The following is a 22,078-nucleotide window of genomic DNA, read 5'->3' on the forward strand; positions in this document are numbered from 1 at the left end:
CCGCGCTCACACAGCCATGCGATATTGGCATATTACAGGCATATCGGCATTGCATCTTATATAACCAGAAGAAAATATTTAATTGACATGACGGATTACATACTGGCTATATTTAATGCTCGAAATGCTCGGGGTGCTTCAAAGGAGCTGGTAGGGATGGGGTGTTATTATACCTTGACTTGTGGGGTGTTTTATTTACTATCCTACTGTATACGTAGACCCCATGTTGACCAGGTTGGGGAGACTTGAAACAGCATTATTAGGTACTTAAGTATCGATATATAAAGTTATAGAAAAAGTTAGAGATCAGAACAGATTGTACACTGAGCAAGGGTGCAGAGGTATCGCAGTGGTTGGTTCCTCCCGCCCTGAACACCAAACCAACCACAACCACTACCACAGCGGCGCCTTTCTTCATCCTCTCCCTCTTTTCACCCTCTCCACCTTCTCTTCTCCCCCATCATCAGACTCCTCCTCCGTGTCCTCTCCATCTCTTTTCCTGTCTATCCCCTCCTCATCCTTCTCCTTCCTCCTCTCTTCAACCTCTCTTCTATTCCTCCCGTCAAATCTCCCGCTTCCTTCAATCTCCTTACAAATCCTCGCATTCCTCGCAACCTCCACCTTCCCCCGCCCGCCGAAACCCCTCTGGATTCGCCCCGATTCTCGCAGGTTTTCTCGCCTGAGGATTACATTTCCCCATATTGACCCTCTTATTGTCCTTCTCGCTCCGCTTTCTTTGCTACTCAGGCTGTAAGTAATGCTCTTGTTTGCCAGTTTTGTCACCATTCTTTGCCGCGTCGGCGTAGTAACGGATCAAAACTCCTCGGGCGCCATTTCCGTTTGACACTTGTGCAAGGAACAAACGGCTGGCTGTGTACAAAGCTTCCTTACTGACTCCATTGGAACAGCTTAAGTCATATCCTACCTGTCTCCTCATCTACGACACCTTTAAAACTTGAGAACATGGACACCACCGACATCCACGAGACCCCCATCGCCGACGAGACGATGACTGATGCCGTCAACGTTGGTGACGAGGGTGATTTGGAAGTCGCTCCTAAGACCGAAGAAGAGTATGCGCAGTCCATGCTGACTCTTCGCGCCATCGTTTCTTCCAAGGAAGCGGGCGTCATCATCGGCAAGGCGGGTAAAAACGTCGCCGATTTGCGCGATGAGACTGGCGTTAAGGCCGGCGTAAGCAAGGTGGTTCCCGGCGTTCATGATCGCGTCCTTACCGTGACTGGTGCTCTGAGTGGTACTGCTAGAGCTTATGCTCTAGTCGCCAAGGGACTGTTGGAAGGAGCCCCGCAGATGGGCATGGGTGGAATTGTTTCCAACAACGGCACCCATCGTAAGTCTTACCCATTATGTACTCACAGACTTTGTCTTGGTCATGGACGCCTGCTTACGTTCCTTAGCTATTCGACTGTTGATTTCTCATAACCAAATGGGCACCATTATCGGACGGCAGGGATTGAAAATCAAGCATATTCAGGACGCTTCGGGTGTGCGTATGGTCGCTCAGAAGGAGATGCTGCCTCAGTCCACCGAACGCATTGTTGAAGTGCAGGGCACCCCGGAAGGAATTGAGAAGGCCATCTGGGAGATTGGAAAGTGTCTTATTGATGATTGGCAACGTGGAACAGGAACGATCCTGTACAATCCCGCCGTGCGTTCGTCAGTCGGTAGCGGTTCGATCCAGCATAACGGTGGCAATAGCGACAGCTACAACAGCCGCCCTTACAACCGTACCGGTAACGGCGCTGACTTCAGTGACCAGTCCGGCGGGTATGGCAGACGGTCCAACCCTGATACCAGCAACCGCGGCTACCCTCTCGTCACCGAGGATGGCGAGGAGATCCAGACGCAGAACATCAGTATTCCCGCTGACATGGTTGGATGTATCATCGGCAGAGGTGGAACCAAGATCACGGAGATCCGCCGGAGCTCCGGGGCCCGTATTTCTATTGCCAAGGCTCCTCACGATGAAACCGGAGAACGCATGTTCACCATCATGGGAAGCGCCCAGGCAAACGAAAAGGCCCTGTATCTTCTGTACGAGAACCTTGAGGCCGAGAAAACTCGCCGCAGTCAGCTGCAAGAGTGATTTGCTGCTCGCATGAACGAATGTCCACAGTCGACCGATCGCGCCATTCCAGAAAGGCTTTGTTTCTCTACCTGAATACCAGAGTCGCTTGAATTTCACCTTTCCTAATAACTCTGCCTGTTACCTCTTATGTTTCTTCTTTAACATGTCTTCTATCGTGCAGTTTCCCTGCTCTACCAGATGTGCCGAGGGATGCCTGTCATGTGGCTACGGGAGCGTTGGTCCTTCTCCATGAACCTGGATTCCAACTGAATTGACAAAATAAAAAAAAAGCATGACGCACCTGCTTTTGAGGGTATCTCCTCGGCTAATCCTATCCTTCTCAAAGCATGAGGGTATTTGCACCGTGCCTACTCGCCTCCCTCTATCAAACATCTCACTTCGCCACCTGTTATATCCGTTATATCCTTCCACCAAACATGTCCTTTCCTCTTTTCATCCGCACTCCCCGATGTCCTGAAACAATCACGATGCGAATCATTGACGACCTTTGACTTCAATATCTTTATACCGTCTTGTTGACCCTTTCTCCTATGTGGCACAAGTTTACTCCAAAAGCGCTTTCATGACCTCACCTGTGACGCATGTGCCCTCTTGTCATTTCCAAATTCCCTGAATGGTCGCTTCTAGCGGGAACTTTTATCATGTATATGATACGCAGAGCATCAATCAGGGAACAAAAGAAGCTAGGAAGGAACGGCTGAAGAAGCACGCCGAACAAGGTGTGTGGAAATCGATCGGAGATGATTTTAAAGACGAATGATAATGACCTGTCTTGCCGAACGTGGCCAATATTGAAGAACGTTAGCACTACTGTCTGTAAAAGTGTGTGATCCGCACATTGTAACCCTTAATATAATGTATAGAAGGCCGTGAGCTTGAGCAAAATAGCATAATCCGTTCAGCCATACTGGCAGACTTGCGCAACATGCAGTTAGGGCTCTACTGCTGTAGATCTGGGTTCACTATTCTCAGGTATGTTTCAGACTGGATAAACTGTGTGATCTCCTAGGCGATGTTGCAATTCAATCAGTCAAGTCGTTCCTGCTGAGTTTACGGGCTCGTGATATACAACGTCGATACCGTCAACCGTGTAGTTGTTTGTAGGCAAGTACATACCCGTGAGAACAATACCATAGATAAAAACAGAAACAGGACGCGTAACCATGCACGCACATACATTAAATGGCAAGAAGTCACAGCCACATGTGGCAGGTAGTCAAGTAGGTATGGTAGTATCAGTGCCACTGATCTACTACCTGGTACACACATATACAGCAAGCACGACTCAGAACAACCTCTAATGAAATGCCGGGTACTATTGAAACGGGACAGAGAGCATAAGTCGACAACAAGAAAACAGGGAGATGATCTACGGAAAAAAAGCTAAACAGGTGCACAGACAGAGAAAGAGAGATAAGATGCGATGCTATGCCATTGCCATTGCCGCGCCAGTCGCTTAACAAAATCAACCTCGAATAATGTACTGTACCATCATGATCATGATATCTAAGTCCCAGTCAGGCATGCATGTATTGTTTTCCAATTCAAACCAATCCAGTTCCGTGAAAAATAATGCCACTGCCCGGATTCGTTGATATGCTCGTAAGGTAAGTATGATTGCCCGCATAGTGATGCCTTGTAGTATGAGATGTTGTACGTATGCAAGTTATGCATGTATGTGTGTTCGTGCAAGGAAGCCCAGAATCATTAATTGGATAATGCAAAGCGAGAAGGAGCAAAACGCCGGCTGAACAGAAAATTGTATTGTATCCAAGTGATGTCGCTGCGTTAAATGAAATGTCAATTATGTTAAATGGAATGGTGCGATGAGGTGACGTGTACAATAAACTGTCGAATAGTTCCCGAGGACCAGCGAGAAAAGGGAAGAATTGAATAAATGTTGTTAGAACATGACAGTCAGTCAATGCTGTCGTTGAAGGATTTGGACTGCTTCGTGTCTACTGTTGACATTGGGCGCCTGACGCCTAGTCTTCGGCCGCCTAAGCTGTTTGCGCGAAGTCGATTCTGTGTTATGGGCGTGTAGCTGGAGGCTAGCTTGCTTGAGGGAGCGGATATTCTCGACTGGGGAGCGTCTTGGCGTGGTGATAGTGGTACATCATCCACGGGACTTCCAGCCGCTGATGGTAAGCCATAGCGACGAGACCCAGCTTGTATGTTCGCGCGGGGAATCGCCGGTGTATAGTGGGATGGGGTCATTAAGCTTCGGCGGAGGGGTATGCCGGATTGTGAACTGGTTGGGGTACGCGGCTGAGAGGACTGCTGAGAATCAGAAATCGGCCGTGGCGCCTGGTACCCAAAAGAACTCTGTTGTCGGGGTGAGGCCTTTTGCGTTGAGGAGGCAGCTCCAATGTCGGTCATACTTCTAGAAACTGAGCGCGTGTGCGGGCTGCGATAATCAGAGGGCTCGTCTTCCTGCAACCTCTTTGTCCGCATCGAAACGGACAACCGACTTAGCCGACTGGCAGTGGCGGGTGTGACGGGAGCACTCGGTGAGTGTGCCAATTTGGTGCTTTGGCCTGCGTTCTCAGGTGAAGGGTAATGGTCGCCTTGGTTCGCTAAGCTTGCGCGCCGCGCTTCCAGCCGACTTGCGGTACGCGGGCCACTGCTGTGTCGTGGTGCATTTCCTTCGTGGTCTTGGGTTATACTCTTACGGTATGATAGCGTAGTAGGAGTTACTGTTCCTTCGTCGGTAGTATTCGACTGAGAGATTCGGAATGTAGTATCGCCCGACGACTGCTGCTTAGTATGATGTTCGTCTGACAGAGCGAGACATAGTTCTGTGAGACTACGACAGACGCTATCAGCTTTCCGTCGAGATTGGCGTTCCGCTGAACCGTATCCATTGACTATGGAGACATTTCCGGACGGTGTTTTGCCTGCTCCCAAAATTTGTGAAAGGGCCATTGCATCCGTGGCGGCGGCCTCCAATGCCGTGTACACGTCCTTATTTACCACACTCCTTACCTTGACCAGAGCCGACTGTAGAAGCGGATGAACCGGGTTTGGAGCTGTAATAGTATCAGATTCACCTGATACGCTAGTCCTTCGGTGACGCGGCGAGGAGGACATCGTTGTTACCGTCGTTGTCGCCGTGCGCGGTCGGTCTCCAGAGGAGAGCATGGCTTCCTGAGATGACGGAGGGAGTTTTCCAGTCAGTTCTAGTTTCTTGATGCGCGATTTGAGATCTTCCAGCTCATCCCAGACGGTAGAGGGCGCAGTAGTCGAAAGGGTGGATTCCGTCCCATCTTGTCGGGATTCATAACGTGGCTTCTCGGTGACTTCAGAAGCCGAAGCTTGTCGACTACTTCGGATTGTTGAGAGCCCGGAGTGGCGGAAGGAGCGTGAATCGTGTAAAGAAGCGCGTCGCTCAGAAATTGGTTCATCTTCGGGGTTGGTACGACTTAGTCGACTGCGAGGCAGTCCAACCGTTGAGTGCGAGCTTGAGGCGAAATTCGACTGAGGCGATCGACCAGATTCGTCTAGAGGGTGGGCAGAAGCCGAGTACGAATATGGTAATGAGCTGTGTCGAGTGGATGGGAAACCATTTTGCGAATTCGAATGCAAGGGGCTCTCGAAGGTATTTGAGCGGGACAGTTGTTCGGGAGACGGTGTTAGGTCACTACTAACGCGGGAGGTAGACGAGCGAAATCCAGTACCGGACATCCTCAGACGCGACTAGGAGAAGAATAGAGTCAGCTCCTGGAACTATCCGCTCATTCAGGCAGCTTGAAGAAAGTCTAATCAGCTCCCGAACCGAAATTGGCTCAACTTACCCGTCTGAGTTCAGAGCGACCCAAGGACTCGCGACGGCTCGAGTCGGACCTCGCAATGTTCAAGAAAATATCGTCATTTCGGGACCGAGATTCGTCGGTTTTCGCGGCAGCGCCGTTCTCGTCGGCATACGAGCGCCCTTGAACAAAGGTCGCTGTGGATGACGGCATTCTCCTCTTCACATCCGGGGGTGACTGCTGGGAGTATAATGTCGATTTGCGGCGCTTTGGTGCATTGGGACTCTGCACGCTGAGGGTTGAGCCGCCGTTAAGGAGCGCAGAACTACCCCCTTGCCCAGTCGCGGTCGCAGCGGAAGAGACGACTGGAGGATCTGAAACCGACTCTGTATCAAGGTGTGACGAATGGAAGTCTGGAACGGATCTTCGGTGACCGTTATACAAGGACGAGTGCCTGGGTGAACGGCTCGATTCTGGGGCAGGAGTACTGCGGTCGATGCTGGCAGTCTTGAGGTGTGAGGTCAGGGCGATCTTGCGGAGAGGAGATTGGACCTCAAAACTGAAGCGACTCTGAGGAAGGCGGGGAATAGGAGACAGCGAACCAGGTTGGTGAAGGCGCGACGGAGATGAGGGCGACGAAGTCGGAGGGATCGAACGAGATGGTGAAAGTGAAGGTGAAGGCAATGGCGCCGTTGAGGGCGTGGTGCCGGCGAATGTTAGCGCGCCAGCTTTCCCCGTGTCACGGGGATGAGGATCTCCCGAAATGGTCAATCTTCTTTCAAGCGCAGCAGACCGCAGCCGGCCTGATGATTTGCTCTTGATCAGATAGTGCCCTTCAGGGTCGTCGGAACCCACGGCTGGACTCGCAGGCTCGATCTGGTGTACCCATGCCGGGTACCTCGTTCGCGACGGCAAATCCATCGTCGAGCGACGCGAAAAATGGGCTGATTCGACGATCGAATGGCTCTGCGATGCATGGGTGCTTGGCTGGACAATAGAAACAGTCTTCCGCCGGCGCCGAGGGTCCAAACTCGTCGTTTGATCCTTTGTTGTACTTGTCAGAGTGGGAGTGGTGGGCGAAGACATTCGAGTGCCAGCAGATTCTTTGTCGTGGAGCATCTGCAGCGCTGGTCAGGCATCCAAGCGATGCCGCATGAGTCAGTTCTCTATTTTCAATGAATTCTAATAGAAGCATTGAAAATGCATCTCAGTAACCCGGTTTGTTTTGGAGAAAAAAATCAATCTATTGGCTGCATAATCCTATACAGAGAGTGAATAATCACTACCACGCATACATCACAATTGCCAGCAGCTCTCGCCTCTGATTTGCTAGTTTCAGGGGGAAACAGGGCGACGTCTACAAAAATAAATCGAAATGAAGGACCTTTCCCACCGTTGCGAGGGCTGTGAGTGGTTGGACAGCTGAAATATGGGCTCTAGCCGGTGGATCTCGCACCGTTTAGCCCTCATGGCCCGGAGAATAACTGCACTAAGTAGATCGAACCTGTACCTGACAGGTACGCCTTGCTTAGAAAAGATATGATAAGGAGTCCTTTTACGGGTTGCGGTGTTTTCAGGGCCCTTGTCTTAGGCATCCGATTGAGTGACGGCAGTGATAAGATATATCTTCTACAGTAGCCAGCCCCCTAAAATTGACAACGGATCTTTAACCACCACCCAGGGAAGAGATCGAACAAGAAAAGTGAGCCCACATTGGGGCTAGGGCTCGAACGGTCCTGTATGTCATATTTCTGCACCAGTTCCTGCAGCAACAGCAGGCCCATGGTCCGCACAGCAGATTCCACGGTTCATGCGCTGGAGGAGACATGTCTACTTTAAACAGGCCGTCTAACCGCTCTGTACACCAAGCAATTCCACTAAACAATTGAACAAACGAGTTGATACGAGTACTCAGATGTAATATTCCTAGTGACTAGCCGGTACGGAGTAGCTACCCTCAGGTTTATAAAACCATTACTTCCGATAGCGCATGTAGGGTACCTCCGAACCGAAGAGGGCGAAGGATCGAGCTCGCGTATTAGATTTAGTGCACCACAGCGGTGCGGGCAGCACCCTCAGTACAGAATTCAGCTCACTCTTCAGTAATGCTGCGACCGTTAGATGAAAGCCATTATAACGCCCCGCAACTCCGTGAGTGTCTCAAGAGTGCCGCAGTCTGGGGCTATTCTGACAGCGTTGTCTGGACGTCGAGCATGAAAACGGCACGTCGGCAAAACAAGTTTCATCCTTTATGGCAGCTCGGGGTTGCCTGCCTCGTGGTCAAATATTGCAGTCACATATTGCGCTCACCCTGAAACGGTAGATGATGACATGTTGTTTTCGTCATCGAGATTTCCCAGAGCTGACGAGAAGTCACGGAGCGATCACAATATTCAGCGAGATGCTATAGCCGTTATATTGCGCCTCGAGCGGCGAGCCGCTCGTTTCGGCCTCACGCGTGGCAAGATGGAGCCAGCAGCTCCGGCCTAGCACAAGGCTTGAGGCAATTTTTTCGATCCACGTCAAAGCTCTGAACCCGTCGAAATGAAACAGCCGCGATCTTTTCGGCTGGAGCCTGGAGTAGCTCAAGAGAGCGGTTAAGAACCCAAGCGCTCATTGAATCCTAGTATGTATGGAGTAGGTCGGACATGGAGGGATCGTATCTGCATACGATGCTTCATATAAACGAAGTTGAGACCCTTTGCTGCAGGAGGGTTGGAGAAAGCATCAAGTAAATAGATGGAAAGTGACCGAATCACGTTCTGGAGGAGCATCCTTGCGCTGATGAGCATCTCGACCCTCTATCCAATAATCACACGACCGAGGCACGTTACTGTTGCAATCAATTGTGACCCGCCAATATCGCCGATGAAGTCGAACCGGGGGCCCAAGCTGTGCTGTTCGTCAGTCGACAATCAACATTATTTCCGTCATTGATTATTATTAAGGATCTTCCCACGCGGCTCGTTTGGCGCGGTGCGGGATCGCTTGCTCCAGCTCCACGGAAGTCGGAACTGGGATGCTGATGGCTAAGCCTGAAAATTGGATGCTGACCGTCACTGATGAGCCCATATATAAACCAATAACAAGTCCTCCGCGTCAATCATGATGCCATGATATTCGCGGGTGAAACCTGGAAGTGGACAGAGCTGAGGGGATCCCCAGGGATTGACATGTTGCTACACGTGACGTGGGGTCTCGCAAGCGCGCCAATAAATAGTTAGGAATAGCACCGCTCTGGTGTGTTTCAGATTCAGCCAGGCCCACTTTTGCGTCGCCAGTTTGAACTAGCGCGCGCAACTCTTGTTTCAAGATTTCATCGGCGTTGCTCGTGGCCTCACACCGCAGCGTTCGTCCACTTTTGCCCCCACGATTCGGGGATTCGGCGACAACAATAGCTGAGCCTAGAGCCCGCAGCTTCCAGCAGCAGCCTATACTCATGTTTGGAATAGACCGCCGGCACAGCCTGCGAGTGTGCGTTTCATCTCGCATGCTCGGCAAGCAGTGATAGGAAAATGTCGCAATAATAATGCCTCCACTGTCTCGTAGAAACAATCTGTGGATCATTAGAAAATCCAGCAGTTCCATATGACTTAGGCCCTCCTCGACTCTTTGTCTTCTTTCTTATCATACTGCTGCTGTTTCTCTTCATTCTCAGCTGAAAGCTGAACAGCTGCATTGTCTCTACTCTCTCTCCAGCGCACGCTGCCGATCGAGATAGACCCCAGGGTCTTGGAACTGAACAGAGCCGCGCACAAGCATCTGGCAACAGGAACCGTTCCTGTAACAGAGCGGGTCAGACGCTTCAGAGGCTGGGTTCGAGCTCGATTACGATTATTATGACTGCCGCCTGCCAACAACACTGAACAAACGGAATCGACTTCATGAAAATTGGACTGAAGAAGCAGTCGGCTCTGTCATTTCCTTCTCGAAGGCTTCCTGAACATTCGGGGATCGGACTGTTTGATCCTGCACGGCTGAGAGAGTTTGGTGCTGGTATTGCGATCGCTGGTCCTCGTGGTATTGGCAGACGAAATCCTGCGGATCTCGTATTACTGCCCTGGTATTGATCCAACAATCGTGTTCCTGCTGTCTCCGATACCGAAATCCAAGGCCTTCTCATTCCAGAGAAGTAGAAAGAACTGTTGCCCAGGTATGTCATCTTCAAGCTTGTTTTTTTTTTTTTGGTGTTGTCTCTCTGCAATCTTGGTTACGGTACATGCACATGTCCTTCTCGTCCCCGTTACACGTCAGGGAGATGCGCCAGAACGGGCCCATTGGACTTTTCTGCAACAGCGTCTGGTAATATTCTCTGAATCCAGACGCCCAGTCTCGAGAATACAGGTCCTCCTGGCCCGCAATCTGGTGGCATTTCCGATCCAGCTTCTGTATAGTTCCCAGTTCCCAGTTCCTACTTCTTGCCACTTCTTCCCACTGCTCATGCTTCCTCCCACTCCCAACCCATGATCATGAGAAGGCCAATGGACTCCAGTCTCCAACTGCTTGTCCCCGTCCCAAACATGACGACGGGCCCATGCTAGCGGTGTTGGGAAGAGCTGGCCTCTGATTTGCGTGCATTTAGCGCCCATCTGCATTCCAGCCTCTCCCTCGCACTGACCTGGGCGGCTAAATATAGCTCTCGCTGTGTCCTATTGGCCTCTCGCATTAGGATGAACCAGAGCTGGCTGCTTGTCCCCACCGCGTTCGCTGCGGGCATTGGCTGCCCTTTAAGGAACGCGGGCGAGCAGCTCTGCCCATCCTTTCCCTTCCCGTTTGCTGCGACACTTGACTCTGGAGGTTCATTGCCTCTGTATCGGTATTACCGAGTCAGGTTTCGGCATCGCTCTGCCACTCTCTGACACTCTGCCACTTCCTGTCGTCCCTCCATCCCAAACCCCCAAGGCCTTTTCTTCCCTCTTCTCTGTTTCTCGTTCATGCGTGACGGCCTGGTGTCTGTCTGTCTCTGATCTGCGACCTGCCCATTCCCTCTATCCTCTGGCCGCTTCTTTCTTTCTCCCTCGCTCACCTCACCCCTCAAGAGCTCTTCCTCCCCTCCTATTGCATTGCACTGCCTTGCTCTCCAGGGCTTCTCACCTTCAACCTGCCTCTATCCCTTCCTACCTGCTGTGGGCAGTCGTTCTAAGACTGGCTATTATCCTGCAATTCCCTTGAGGTTGACTGGAAGGACCCCATCTCGCACTTTGATCGGTTCCTTTCTTCATTCCCAGGGAACGACTGCCCACACAAGTATCGGGCGGGAATTCTTCACATAGATCTTTGAGGACCAACATCTGTTCATCGTCTTTTTCACGTTACTTTGGCTCTCTTCGTTTTGGCACCACTCTTTTGACTTTGAATCATCCTTGCGCCTTGCAGGAACCTCCACGTTCCTTCATACTGTTTCCTCGCTGACAGTTCTCCATAGCGAGCTCGCTCTTTTGGTAGCGTTCTTTGGTATGTGGCCTTGGTAAACATCCATTATCGGTTGTGCTGGTTTCGTCGCCTTTATACTCCCTGTGTCTTTTTGGCAGCGTGGAACAGCTTGCCCTCGCCATTCTTTTTCGATCTAATACCTCTGTGGTGATCGGTCTACTGAACCGGACCGGTCGTCCCTTTGGTTTCACTCTCCTTGCAGCTCTGCTTCCTTTCTTTTCGAGCGGCTTATTTCGGCAACAACGATAAGGCTGAAACATGGAAACTGATTATTCTCTGTCTAAAAGGTCGTTTGCGCTGGTAGCAAGCACCAGTCCCCAACCATCCAGGTCTGCTCACAGGCACTCGCCAACGGCAAAAACACCACCACTATCCGTCGTTATACCAACCTACAATCGCAGCGCATCTGGGAGCCCGTCTCCTTTCAAACGCAGGCGCACTTCACAACCTGATCTCACCATGCCCGTTCAAACCAGCCCACCGTCGCTGCCGGACTCGTTCCCATCTTTTATGTCCGTGTTTGGCGGGGACCCATCGATATCTCTAGAGAAAGAAGAACAACCTACAAAGGTACAACCTCTCAATTTTCCGGCCAGTATCAACGGAAATACGAGACGCCCTCTACCTTTCCAGCACCGTGAAAGCGTTTCATCTGTAACATCGGGGTCTGCCGATTCCTCCCCGACTACTACAGTATCAACCTTTGATTCGCCTATCACTACAGATACCTCTCCCAACTCATCACCAGAATCCCCAACATCGATGCCTCTTTCTTACTCTAAATTCATGACCGCATCGCGCAACTTGGAGAATCAGGGGTTGTCCACAGCTCAAAGCAATTTGTCCAAGATGACGTCTGAATCTTCAACAACCCAAAAACGACCCGATTCCCCGGGGAGACGAGACAGAAACCTGAAAAACCTGTCGCTGAGGATGCCCCCACCATTGAATTCCTCACGCCCGTCGATCTCGACTGCTTCGATTGTAGAAACAAACTCTCAACATCGTCTATCCGCCCCGCCGTCCCCTATAAGTATACCCCCAAAAGGCATCCGACGGAAACCCGCCGGTCTCACAATTCGCACGCCCGGCTTCGACCGGTCATTCTCCAACAATATTTCCGAGCTGGCTCCTCCAACCCCACATGGTCGGATGTCATTGCGGCACGCCGAGTCGTCGCCCTCCTTGACGTCTGTTTTCTCCCCCTCATTCGGTCCAAAGGGTGGCATGCAATTACCGCGACCAAGTACACAGCATGGTTATCGGCGACCGTCCGCCCACTCGGAGGACAATCTCTCTCCGGTCCCTTCCGTCGCAGACGAGGGGGCTATCGCGGAAACTGTATTGCACGAACTGGCAGAAGAAGACGACATTCCGCAATCGAGAGAGTCCGCACGACGCAGTGAGCGTGGTTATCCGAACGGACCCATTCAAATCTACGACTCTGGCGTTTTTCTGTACCTGGAACCTACGGCAGATGAAGCCTCGCGGTTCGATGTCGTCGTCAACGTGGCTAAGGAAGTTATGAATCCGTTCAGCAAGACGGCCGATAACTCCCAAACTGTGATGAGCACTTTGCGCAATGGGACTGTCGATTCCAAACAACAGTCCTGTTCAACTCCCTTTTCGGCCTTTTCAGACGCATCTTTTAAGTCAGCTCTGGAATATCTTCCAGGTAACAGTTCGGACTCAGATTCGAACAACGAACCATCATCGCCAGAGTATGTGCATGTCGGCTGGGATCACAATTCGGAGATCCTCCAAGACTTGTACCCGCTATGTGAACTCATTGAATCCCGTATCTCGCAAGGAAAGAAGGTGCTTGTCCACTGCCAACTTGGTGCAAGTCGATCTGCCTCGCTGGTGATCGCCTACGGGTTGTACAAGAATCCGCAACTGGACTTCAATTCGATGTATGAAACTGTCAAGGAACGGAGTCGATGGGTTTCTCCGAATATGAGCCTCATCTATCAGCTAACGGACTTTCGGTCACGGCTGCTGCGTGGCTCACGGCCTTCATCCGGGGATTGGTCATTGAAGGGGTCTGCACCACCAACACCGCTTCCCGACGAAGCCATGTCCTCTCAAACGGAGCCATCAACAGATGCAAATGGCAACCCTGACACTGAAACCACGTCCTCTACAGTTCCAACGCAAGGTTCTCCCAGCTCTAATTCCCTATCGGTACCCTTGACTAGCCACACAACTCCGGTGTCCGCCAACAACTTGAGTTTTTCCAAATCTCTTTCAAAGAAGCGAAGTGTTTCACCAAGGCCTCTGGCTTTACGACAAAGCTTCTTCAACCCAGAGAGCGGTAACCGTTTCTTGGAGGGTGAGTCTGGTGGTGACAGTGCAGGGCGCCAGTCAAGAGATCCCCTTGCGAAGAATGCCGATGAGCCCTCACTCTTTTCTCCGCGAACAACGGGCTTCATGTCGATGACTAGGTCTCGACCACTGTCAGGAATCCTTGAGGATGGGCGATCAAACGTGGCTTCAATTGCGGATCCCCGGTCACCTCCTCAAGGCCATGAGCGATTAATTATGAGAAGCATTGATGAGTTTCTGTGATTGCGTCGCAACACTCGAAATGACTCCATGACCTTCGCGCTTACCTATCATCTTTTTCTAATATTCACTTCGACTCTCATGACCAGGAGCGGGCTTTACGGTCGTTAATTCCTTCGCATTCACTTTTATCCATTCGCTTATCCATTCTCTCTATCCATTGCTGTTTCTAGTCAGTCAGCAGACTGACATGGTATGGCATGCATGCTTCATATGGCGTCCTAGGCGTTCAAAAGAGGTCAAAGGTTCGGATTATCGTGCCTGTTAACTTGTAATATTATTATTCATTTGTTGTGGTTCGGCGGTCTGGCCTCGGCCAAATACATTCGCTCGTGTTTACTGTTTATTTTCTATTATGTGATGGCTGTCGAATACCCATACTCGAATACACTTACGAATGCGTCCGTTCTTCAAACATACCTTGAAATGAGCTGTAGAAAAGTAACGGTAGCCTAGTGAGTGTCTGGTTTGCCTACACCTCTAGGCGCGGGCCGACTGGGGCCCGAGATCAACTTGAGATCTATTTTTTTCTTTGATATGTACCTTCCGTACAACGCTATTGTACCAGCAGAAGAGTCTATCACCATGGAAAATACGTCAGACGAAAATCATCCAACTCATTTATCACCTAGTGAACTAGGCACAAAGGAATAGTAAGGCATAGTCATCCCTCACATGTGGGAAAAACATTTCTCATCGCTACCCCGCAACCCCTCTTACACCACACTGCCTATGTTCCTACACTACTGATCTATATTATGCTAACAAGCCGCAAATAATTAGTTGGGAAACATTCTACTCTAGAACTCTTACGCACATTTCTGCGAAACACAACCCGACTTCCAGAAAATCCACCTCCGGTGACACCAAAACAACAGCTTCAGATGTCGATGTCGACCATGACAATTCAGACTCGGAGGACGACTACAACGCCGACTCAGACCCCGGCACCTCCTGGTTTTCAGAACACAATGCCCCACAGAAGGTCCTTGATTTCCTGACGCGCGAGACATTCCCTCTTGCGCCGTGCAATACCCTTCCCAATGCTACGGCTACATCAGACAATAGCAATGGCGGCGGCAGCGGTATCCGGTCAATACGAAGAAGAGCAAAAAGGCTAAGCGAAATCGAGAAGAAGAACCAGCCTAGCATCCTGGATCTGGGAACAGGAAACGGGAGCATGCTCGCGCTACTGAGAAAACGTGGTGGGTTTGCGGGAGATATGGTGGGGGTGGATTACTCGGCCAAGAGCGTCGAGTTGGCGAGGGAGTTGCAAATCACCAAGCGTCACGAGGCTTATCTAAGTGATTCTGATGAGGAGGATGACGAAGGTTCATGGTCTGATGATGGAGGCGAGACCAAGGCGGAAGACGAAGGCGAAGAAGAATGGCATGAAATTCGATTCGAAGAATGTGACATTCTAAATTGTCGAGAGGACCTGCAGAGCAAGAAGGTTCCCTGGTTCCCGTATGACAAGGGTGGCTTCGATATCGTGCTTGACAAGGGAACGTTTGATGCTGTGAGTTTGATGGTCGAAAAGAGCGAGTGTGAGCGGTATCCGGGGATTGCGGGAAGCCTTGTGCGCAAGGGCGGATTCTTGGTTGTGACAAGTTGTAATTGGACCGAGGAGGAGATTGTGAAGTGGTTTACTTCTGCTGAAATCCAGATCAATGGGAGTGGGAAGCTCGTTGTGTGGGGAAAAGTGCAGTATCCCCGGTTCAGGTTCGGTGGACAGGAAGGACAGGGGGTTTGTACGGTGTGTTTCCAGCGGGTTTGATGTCTAGATCATTATTCGTATACACCGTACTTTCCCATCTGGAGAACCTCTTCACCTTTCCATCTGTGTGTAAAAACCAGTTGGGTCTTCCACTAACAATGACACAGATCAGAGGAGCGTCAAATGCCTGCAGAGGATATATTCTCCAATTATATAAATCAGCCACCTACTTCTAGCTATCTGGCTGGCTGGCTGATAGAAAAGCAAACTCCAGCCCACGCCATACCTGTATCCAGTGGACAGCCCGCCCCCCCTTGAATCTAGGCTCAGACTGGCAAAGAGGTTTGATAGTAACCCTCATGCAACCCGGCAAAAACAAACAAACTTAATGGATAGACTGATTGGAAGCACGTAGTGCCATTTAGGCGTCGCCAACACAGCTTCGATTCCTTAAGCTTACGGTAGGTCATAGTCTCGTATTTTCATAGGTTAATCCCCGCTTTTAACGACAACTACAGCGCATGATATGAAGACGAGCTTTTATCCTGGCTCAGTTACCTCTGCTACTTGGTACAGTTCTCATCCATTTACAGCAGTTATATGAAGAGGCAGTGCAACCATCGTGGATTAGCAATACACTGTACTTGGGCACTGATGAACTATGCCGACCTGGGGGGAAATACAGTCTATTGGGCAGAGATACTGGAGTGATGCAGTTAGAAGAATCATGGTTTCGGGTAGCAAAGCAATCCACGTACGGGACGGCAGGAAAGAGGTGGTCTAGACACGAGGTTAAGATCTATATAGTATGACTACTTATAGAAAGAAGCCAAGAAACAATCATAATGTTAGAATGTTCTCCGTTGGGATTTATACATGGAATGGGATAGCGGCCATGCAATGCAGCCTTGTATGGGGAAAAAAAGGAACAGTAGATGGGAGAATCGGGTGGGCAAGAAGAAGGTACAATAGGAAAATTGCCAAAGCAAGGCATAGACGGTCAGGACAAAAGGAAATATGTGATATAATATACCCTGGGTTTCCATCATGCAGCAGGGTGCCCCAGCCAAGTAAACGGGGCGGTACAGTCCCTGAAATGGTCATACACGCAAAGGGGGTCTCCAACTCCAACTAGTCAAAGCATTCGCAAAGTTCACGCAGGGTTTCGTACATGTCATGAGAGGTATAAAGTTTGAGGCGGTTTAAAGAAATCGAGTTACTCGGTATGACTAGACGGGTGTGAGGACTAGTTTATTCCTCCATCCGTCCAAAAACACCGTCGTCATCGTCATCCGCGTGAGCGGGGCGGCTGCCAAAATCAACATCAGCGTTGCGGGTTTGACGACTGCTGCGTTCCGTGTTCCCTAGCCTAGCTTCGCGCTCGTCCGACACCTTGTACGACATTGAAGGATTGTAGGACAAAGAAAGGAACATGTCCTGGTGGGAGTTGCCGAGGGTGGTATCAGTAACGCTAGCCCCTGACCCTGACCGACCAAAATTGCGGTTCTCCGAAGAACTAGCCTGGTCGAGGAAGCGGGACGGAAGCGGGGGCACTGGTGGAACACCAGGAGACGCCGATGTCGGTCCCATCCGGGGTGTACCAAAGTTGCAAAGACCGATAGCAGCAGCCAAATCCGCTTCGTCATCATCGGCAAGCTTGGCCTCGGCGGTTGGAGGACGGGCGTCAATGCTCGAATGACGGAAGTGCGAGAATCCGGGGGAAGGCCACGGTGCGCTCCCTGTAAACGAGCTCGCAGGAACAGACTGGAAGGAGTGAGAGTACTGCGGAGCCGCGTTGTTGACACCGAAGGGTTTCTCGGGCTCGATCGACATGTCGTCATCACTGTTGTCTTCATCCATCGGCGGCGGGGTGGTCTCTGCAGAGCTGAGTCCGTCGCGGAGTTCAGAAGAGGCGTCTGGTGAAGCGGAAGAAGTCTCCGACTCAGCATCAGGGTTTGCGGTGGTCGGTTCCTCAACATTCATGTTGACAAGAACAGACGCTGCTTCCAGCAACTGCACCTGCTGGTGCTTAGAAATCAAGAGTTTCGAGGTAATTGCCCATGCAGGGTCATGCTCCCACCTATGTTTCGATAACAGGTCAACCGACTGAAACTTCGCTACGGGAAGGAAGAGGGAAGAACGTGGTTTCAAAGGAGGAGCTGGTGGACCACGAAGGCGACCGTTGCAGAGCCGACATGGTACACTGGTCCAAACCGAGCTGAACGGCAGGATGGCAGAAGGGGGAGGTTACACACATATGCTTGGACAAGCAACTGCCATGCTTATAACCCTTCCCACAGCGATCGCAGCGAAGTTCGGGCCTGGAGCTTTTCCCTTCGCCCTTGACCATATGCCCACCCTCGCTAGCCCGGCGGTTGCGGTTCTTGGTGCTGATCGGCTTTCCGGGCGCAACACTTCCATCCACCGCGGTCTGGGCTGTGGGTGCGCTTTCGTGGAGTTGGCCGGGAGAGGTCTTACGAGCGACCATCGAATCCCGACTAGGGCTGTTGATGCTGCGGGAAAGGTATGAACTACTGAAGGTAGAGGTAGCCCCAACCGAGCTAGACTCTAGACCTTTCCGACTTCCCCGGCGATGAGCAGGCATGGCAATTGCCACAGAGTCTGGAGAGTCCTTCAGTGTAGCAGCAACTGCGGCGGCGGCGTTAGCGGCGGCTGTGGTGGTCACGCTCTTTCGGCGAGTCACCCGATGGTTTGAGTTAACGGCACCAAGGGAGATGGAGTGGGAATGGTGGCGAGGAGCAGACTGAGGAAACGGGCGAGAGAGAGATAGTTCCTGTTAAGTAGAGAGAGCATTAGCGGGTGTCAATGTCAGAATGTCAGACGGGCGCGAAAAAAAAAAGACACGCCTGACAAAGAAGACCAAAGGAGCAAGGTACCTTGAATGAGGCCATAGTGGGTCGTGGGCTTTGGGAAAGTCAATCCCAGAAAGCCTCTGGAGAGATGAAAGCCAAAACTGCCTGATTCTGAAGTTAGTGGCTGTCTCAGAAGAGCTGAAGTCCGCGTGGAATGTCGAGCTGGGTAAGGAAATAATAATGGGGAGGGCGCAGGGTACCTGTGGGCGAAGACTAGGCTCAGGGCACAGATGATAAGCAATTGGGCGAAGGAAGCAATTGACTATGGCGGAAACCAGGAGAAGGGCGAGGAAATAGGACGGTTGTAGAAAAAGTTTCAGAAAGGAGGAACAGTTCAAAGAAATTGGGAATAGCAAGAGGAAGAAAGTAAAGTGAGTGAGCGAGTGAGTGAGTTGAGTGAGAGGAGGAGAAAGCCACAGGAGTCAGTCAAGGAAACAGATGACTGGAAGCCCAGGGTATCTTACACTTACGCCGCCGATACAACTTACAAGAGAGCCTGGACGTGACTTTGTGGGGCTAGTGAGTATGCGGGGTCGGCGATCAGACAGCCGAAGTAATTATTATAAATGTGAAGGTCGAGATAATGAAATATCTCGTAAATAATAATTTAAATAATAAAGCTCTCGTCGAACTGATTTCTACTGCAGAACGTTACTTGGGATCGAGCTTGGAAGTAAAGTCGAGCGATCAAGGCCGATTATCCTCAGCTGGTTCCTGACTAACGGGCGAACAGCAAGGCAGAGAGATTCAGAGGATGATGTGACCACTGACCACTGACTACACCTGGTAATGACCTGCTCCACCCGCAACTGGGAGCCGACCACGGGGCTCTCTGAGCAGCTACTCCATCTGGACCAGCAGCTGATTGCCATGCTGCTTTCCCTTCCACCTTACGGTAGATGAAATGTGGCCTTGATAAATTATTAGGGCTCCAGAAGAAAAAAAAAAAGCCATGTCCGGTCTCCTGACCCCGAACCTAGGCACAAAGCGCTCACGCTACAGAAGGCCAAACTCAAAAATGCTGTGAGGCATAATCAGCCCAAACCATGGAATTGGAGGTGACAAGGTTAGTCAGCCGGGTGGGTACAGAGATGATGTCATTGGACCATGGTCTAAATGCGGAAATGCCGCCCCCGTGGTGAGCGGGTGCGATAATTCGACATCACCTCAGCGGTCCAGACTCCGACACCCGAAGGGAGCCCTGAACATGCAAGTCAGAACATCTTCAAGTCGCCGAGAATCAGTTTAACAGGCTAATATCCTTTTAGTCTCTCGTGTACAGGCGAGTTCCAGGTACCGGTAATACCTATCTACTAGCTGAATCTGACAAACCCTGAACAGATCCGGGGCCGCTGTCCTTTCACAAGCACTCAGCTCCAGGGCTCGGCAGGTGGATTCCCCCCGTAGCAGGAGGCCAGTGCTGTAGGTGTACAACGTCATGTGCCAGCTTTGACCTTCCAACATTTTCCCTGCTAGCTCTCAAAATATTTCTCCGTCTCAACGTGCCCAATACACAAGACAGATACGAGAAAAAAAAAAGTTTCGTTTGAGACCAGGTTGTCCTTGGAGCCTAACTCAGATTGGCTAATCCGATATCGCTGGCCCTGATAAGTAACAATGCGATTGAGTTGTGATCACCTGCGCTATCACGTCTTATCTTGACAAGTTCAGTAATTTTGACAGAAAGCGCCCCCAGTCGGTAAATTGATAGTCATTATTAGAAATTATTAACGATAATCATCTACTAACTTTCTAGGCTCTAAGCTCGAGCTGGTCGGTTAATCATACTAATCTTAGGTAACGATCGCAGCTCCAAAAAAAGACAACTTGGGCGCACGGTTATCATTCTGGGTCCGCCTGGTGATATATTCCGCCACTGGTCGCAACTCACACGTTACCCTAGTACAAATGTTCACTCCGCGCACTGTGCGAACCTTGTGAATTCTAGTTACTTGAGATGCCCATACGCTACCGGAGAGCTACAGCGCGTTGAGTGATATTGTCGGCAAGCAGTTTAGCTAATATGGTGGCGTCTCAAATGCAGACATTGTCATCGTACTTATCCAAAGAGACCCCTTTGCTGTATTGCGTATCTTGCAATAATACCATATACGCGACAGTTCTTGAAACTTCTATCTTGCAAAGACCCAGACAATGACCCTGAATCCACAGGGCTACGGCAACCTTGCCTCCGCAAGACAAGTGCAAACTGGCAGCTAAATAAAACACGATTCTAGCGACCTGGCTAGAGGGGACTGATAACTCTTTTCTACCCATCTTTAGTGATCATCCATGATGCTGCGGTCTAGTTACCTGTGCCCTGTGCTGTATAGTTCAAACAGCATCCCGTCTGATTGGCGGGATGGATATACAAAATGCACGTGATCTGATTTTTCCAGCTCAACAGCACAACAAACTCCTCCGGCCTTGATAATACTTTCACATCACAGCCGTTCCCAAAATACCAGACTTTCGGGGAAGCTCAGGTCCACGATGTCACTCCACGCCCGTCTCCGGCCTCTTCCCCGCCGCTTAGCCACCCAGCCGCCCTCCGAATCCGCCGCTCCAACCCCGCACTTCGAAGACCCGCCTGACGGTGCAAACGCTGAAGACGACGCTGAAGACCTTTTCAGTTCCTTTCTCCCTCATCTATTCCCAGATGATGCACCTCAATTCCATGGCGACCCTGGCCAGTACCTCCTCTATTCGTCTCCGCGCTATGGAGAGCTACAGATCATGGTCCCCTCATACCCGAGCCAGAGCCAGAGCGGGGCCCGCTCAAAGGAGATTGCGGAGGGATTGCCGCGCTCTGACGGCCAGGTAAACCAAGTAGAGGAGGGGAGAAAATTGTTTGCGCATTTCCTGTGGAGTGCTGCCATGGTTGTTGCCGAGGGACTGGAGCAAGCTGATACTGAGTCGGGAGGTAGTGAGGCTGAGTTCTGGAAGGTACAAAACGAGAAGGTATTGGAGTTGGGCGCTGGTTTGTCTCTCTCTCTCTCTCTCTCTCTCTCTCTTCTAGAGTGAACATGCATGTGATGTGCTAAGATGCTACAATTGCAGGCGCTGGACTCCCCTCCATAGTCTCCGCCCTAGCCAACGCCTCCATGGTAACGATAACAGACCATCCTTCGTCACCAGCTTTAGGGCCCGCGGGCGCAATTGCCTCAAATGTCAAACACAATCTTTCCTCTAGCACAAGCATAGTCGACATCCGTCCCCATGAGTGGGGCACAACACTCACCACAGACCCATGGGCCCTCTCGAACAAAGGCTCCTACACGCGCATAATAGCAGCGGACTGCTACTGGATGCGGTCACAACATGAGAACCTCGTGCGTACAATGAAATGGTTTCTTGCGCCAGAGGGCAAAATCTGGGTGGTTGCTGGCTTCCATACAGGTAGAGAGATTGTGGCGGGGTTTTTCGAGACTGCGGTTAGCCTAGGCTTGAAGATCGAGAGCATATACGAGCGGGACTTGAACTCGAGTGCTGAAGAGGGAGGCGAGGTTCGGAGGGCGTGGGTTAGTTTCAGAGAGGGCGAGGGCCCAGAGAATAGACGGAGGTGGTGCGTTGTGGCCGTGCTAGGGCATGCTCCTGCTGCTGCAGGGACTGGAGCTGATGCGTAGTCATT

At 51.0% G+C, this 22,078-nt stretch overlaps 6 protein-coding genes across 6 annotated transcripts, besides 1 other annotated feature; 4 read left to right on the top strand and 2 right to left on the bottom strand.

Annotated features, from left to right (window-relative positions):
- Window positions 1-22,078: part of a sequence feature (contig 1.78 659..353456(-1)) that runs on past both edges of the window.
- ANIA_04546 (KH domain-containing protein) lies at window positions 224-2,107 on the top strand (the record flags this gene model as incomplete). Its single annotated transcript, XM_657058.1, has 4 exons — window positions 224-263; window positions 294-750; window positions 909-1,351; window positions 1,419-2,107. The coding sequence occupies 4 exons, from the start codon at window positions 224-226 to the stop codon at window positions 2,105-2,107; spliced, it is 1,629 nt and encodes a 542-aa protein (XP_662150.1).
- ANIA_04545 (putative LPXTG-motif cell wall anchor domain protein) lies at window positions 4,028-6,978 on the bottom strand (the record flags this gene model as incomplete). Its single annotated transcript, XM_657057.1, has 2 exons — window positions 4,028-5,806; window positions 5,905-6,978. The coding sequence occupies 2 exons, from the start codon at window positions 6,976-6,978 to the stop codon at window positions 4,028-4,030; spliced, it is 2,853 nt and encodes a 950-aa protein (XP_662149.1).
- Window positions 11,752-13,860, top strand: dspD (protein msgA; the record flags this gene model as incomplete). Its single annotated transcript, XM_657056.1, has 1 exon — window positions 11,752-13,860. One exon carries the CDS (start codon window positions 11,752-11,754, stop codon window positions 13,858-13,860), a length of 2,109 nt encoding a protein of 702 aa, XP_662148.1.
- ANIA_04543 (putative S-adenosylmethionine-dependent methyltransferase) lies at window positions 14,443-15,634 on the top strand (the record flags this gene model as incomplete). Its single annotated transcript, XM_657055.2, has 2 exons — window positions 14,443-14,453; window positions 14,662-15,634. The coding sequence occupies 2 exons, from the start codon at window positions 14,443-14,445 to the stop codon at window positions 15,632-15,634; spliced, it is 984 nt and encodes a 327-aa protein (XP_662147.2).
- Window positions 16,426-18,744, bottom strand: ANIA_04542 (putative C2H2 finger domain protein). The gene is made up of 4 exons (XM_657054.2): window positions 18,648-18,744; window positions 18,472-18,552; window positions 17,830-18,368; window positions 16,426-17,654 (listed from the first exon to the last, which is right to left on the bottom strand). Exons 2-4 carry the CDS (start codon window positions 18,484-18,486, stop codon window positions 16,826-16,828), a joined length of 1,383 nt encoding a protein of 460 aa, XP_662146.1. The 5' UTR covers window positions 18,487-18,552; window positions 18,648-18,744; the 3' UTR covers window positions 16,426-16,825.
- On the top strand, window positions 20,941-22,073 carry ANIA_04541 (putative nicotinamide N-methyltransferase; the record flags this gene model as incomplete). Its single annotated transcript, XM_657053.1, has 2 exons — window positions 20,941-21,427; window positions 21,508-22,073. The coding sequence occupies 2 exons, from the start codon at window positions 20,941-20,943 to the stop codon at window positions 22,071-22,073; spliced, it is 1,053 nt and encodes a 350-aa protein (XP_662145.1).

Source organism: Aspergillus nidulans, chromosome III (assembly GCF_000011425.1).
Source record: "Aspergillus nidulans FGSC A4 chromosome III".
Lineage (NCBI taxonomy): Eukaryota > Fungi > Ascomycota > Eurotiomycetes > Eurotiales > Aspergillaceae > Aspergillus > Aspergillus nidulans.

Bases quoted from the DNA above. Each gene is read 5' to 3' on its own strand.
- ANIA_04542 (XM_657054.2), bottom strand. The intron at 17,655-17,829 runs GTGTGTAACCTC...ATCGAAACATAG, and splicing joins AGTTGCTTGTCCAAGCATAT to GTGGGAGCATGACCCTGCAT.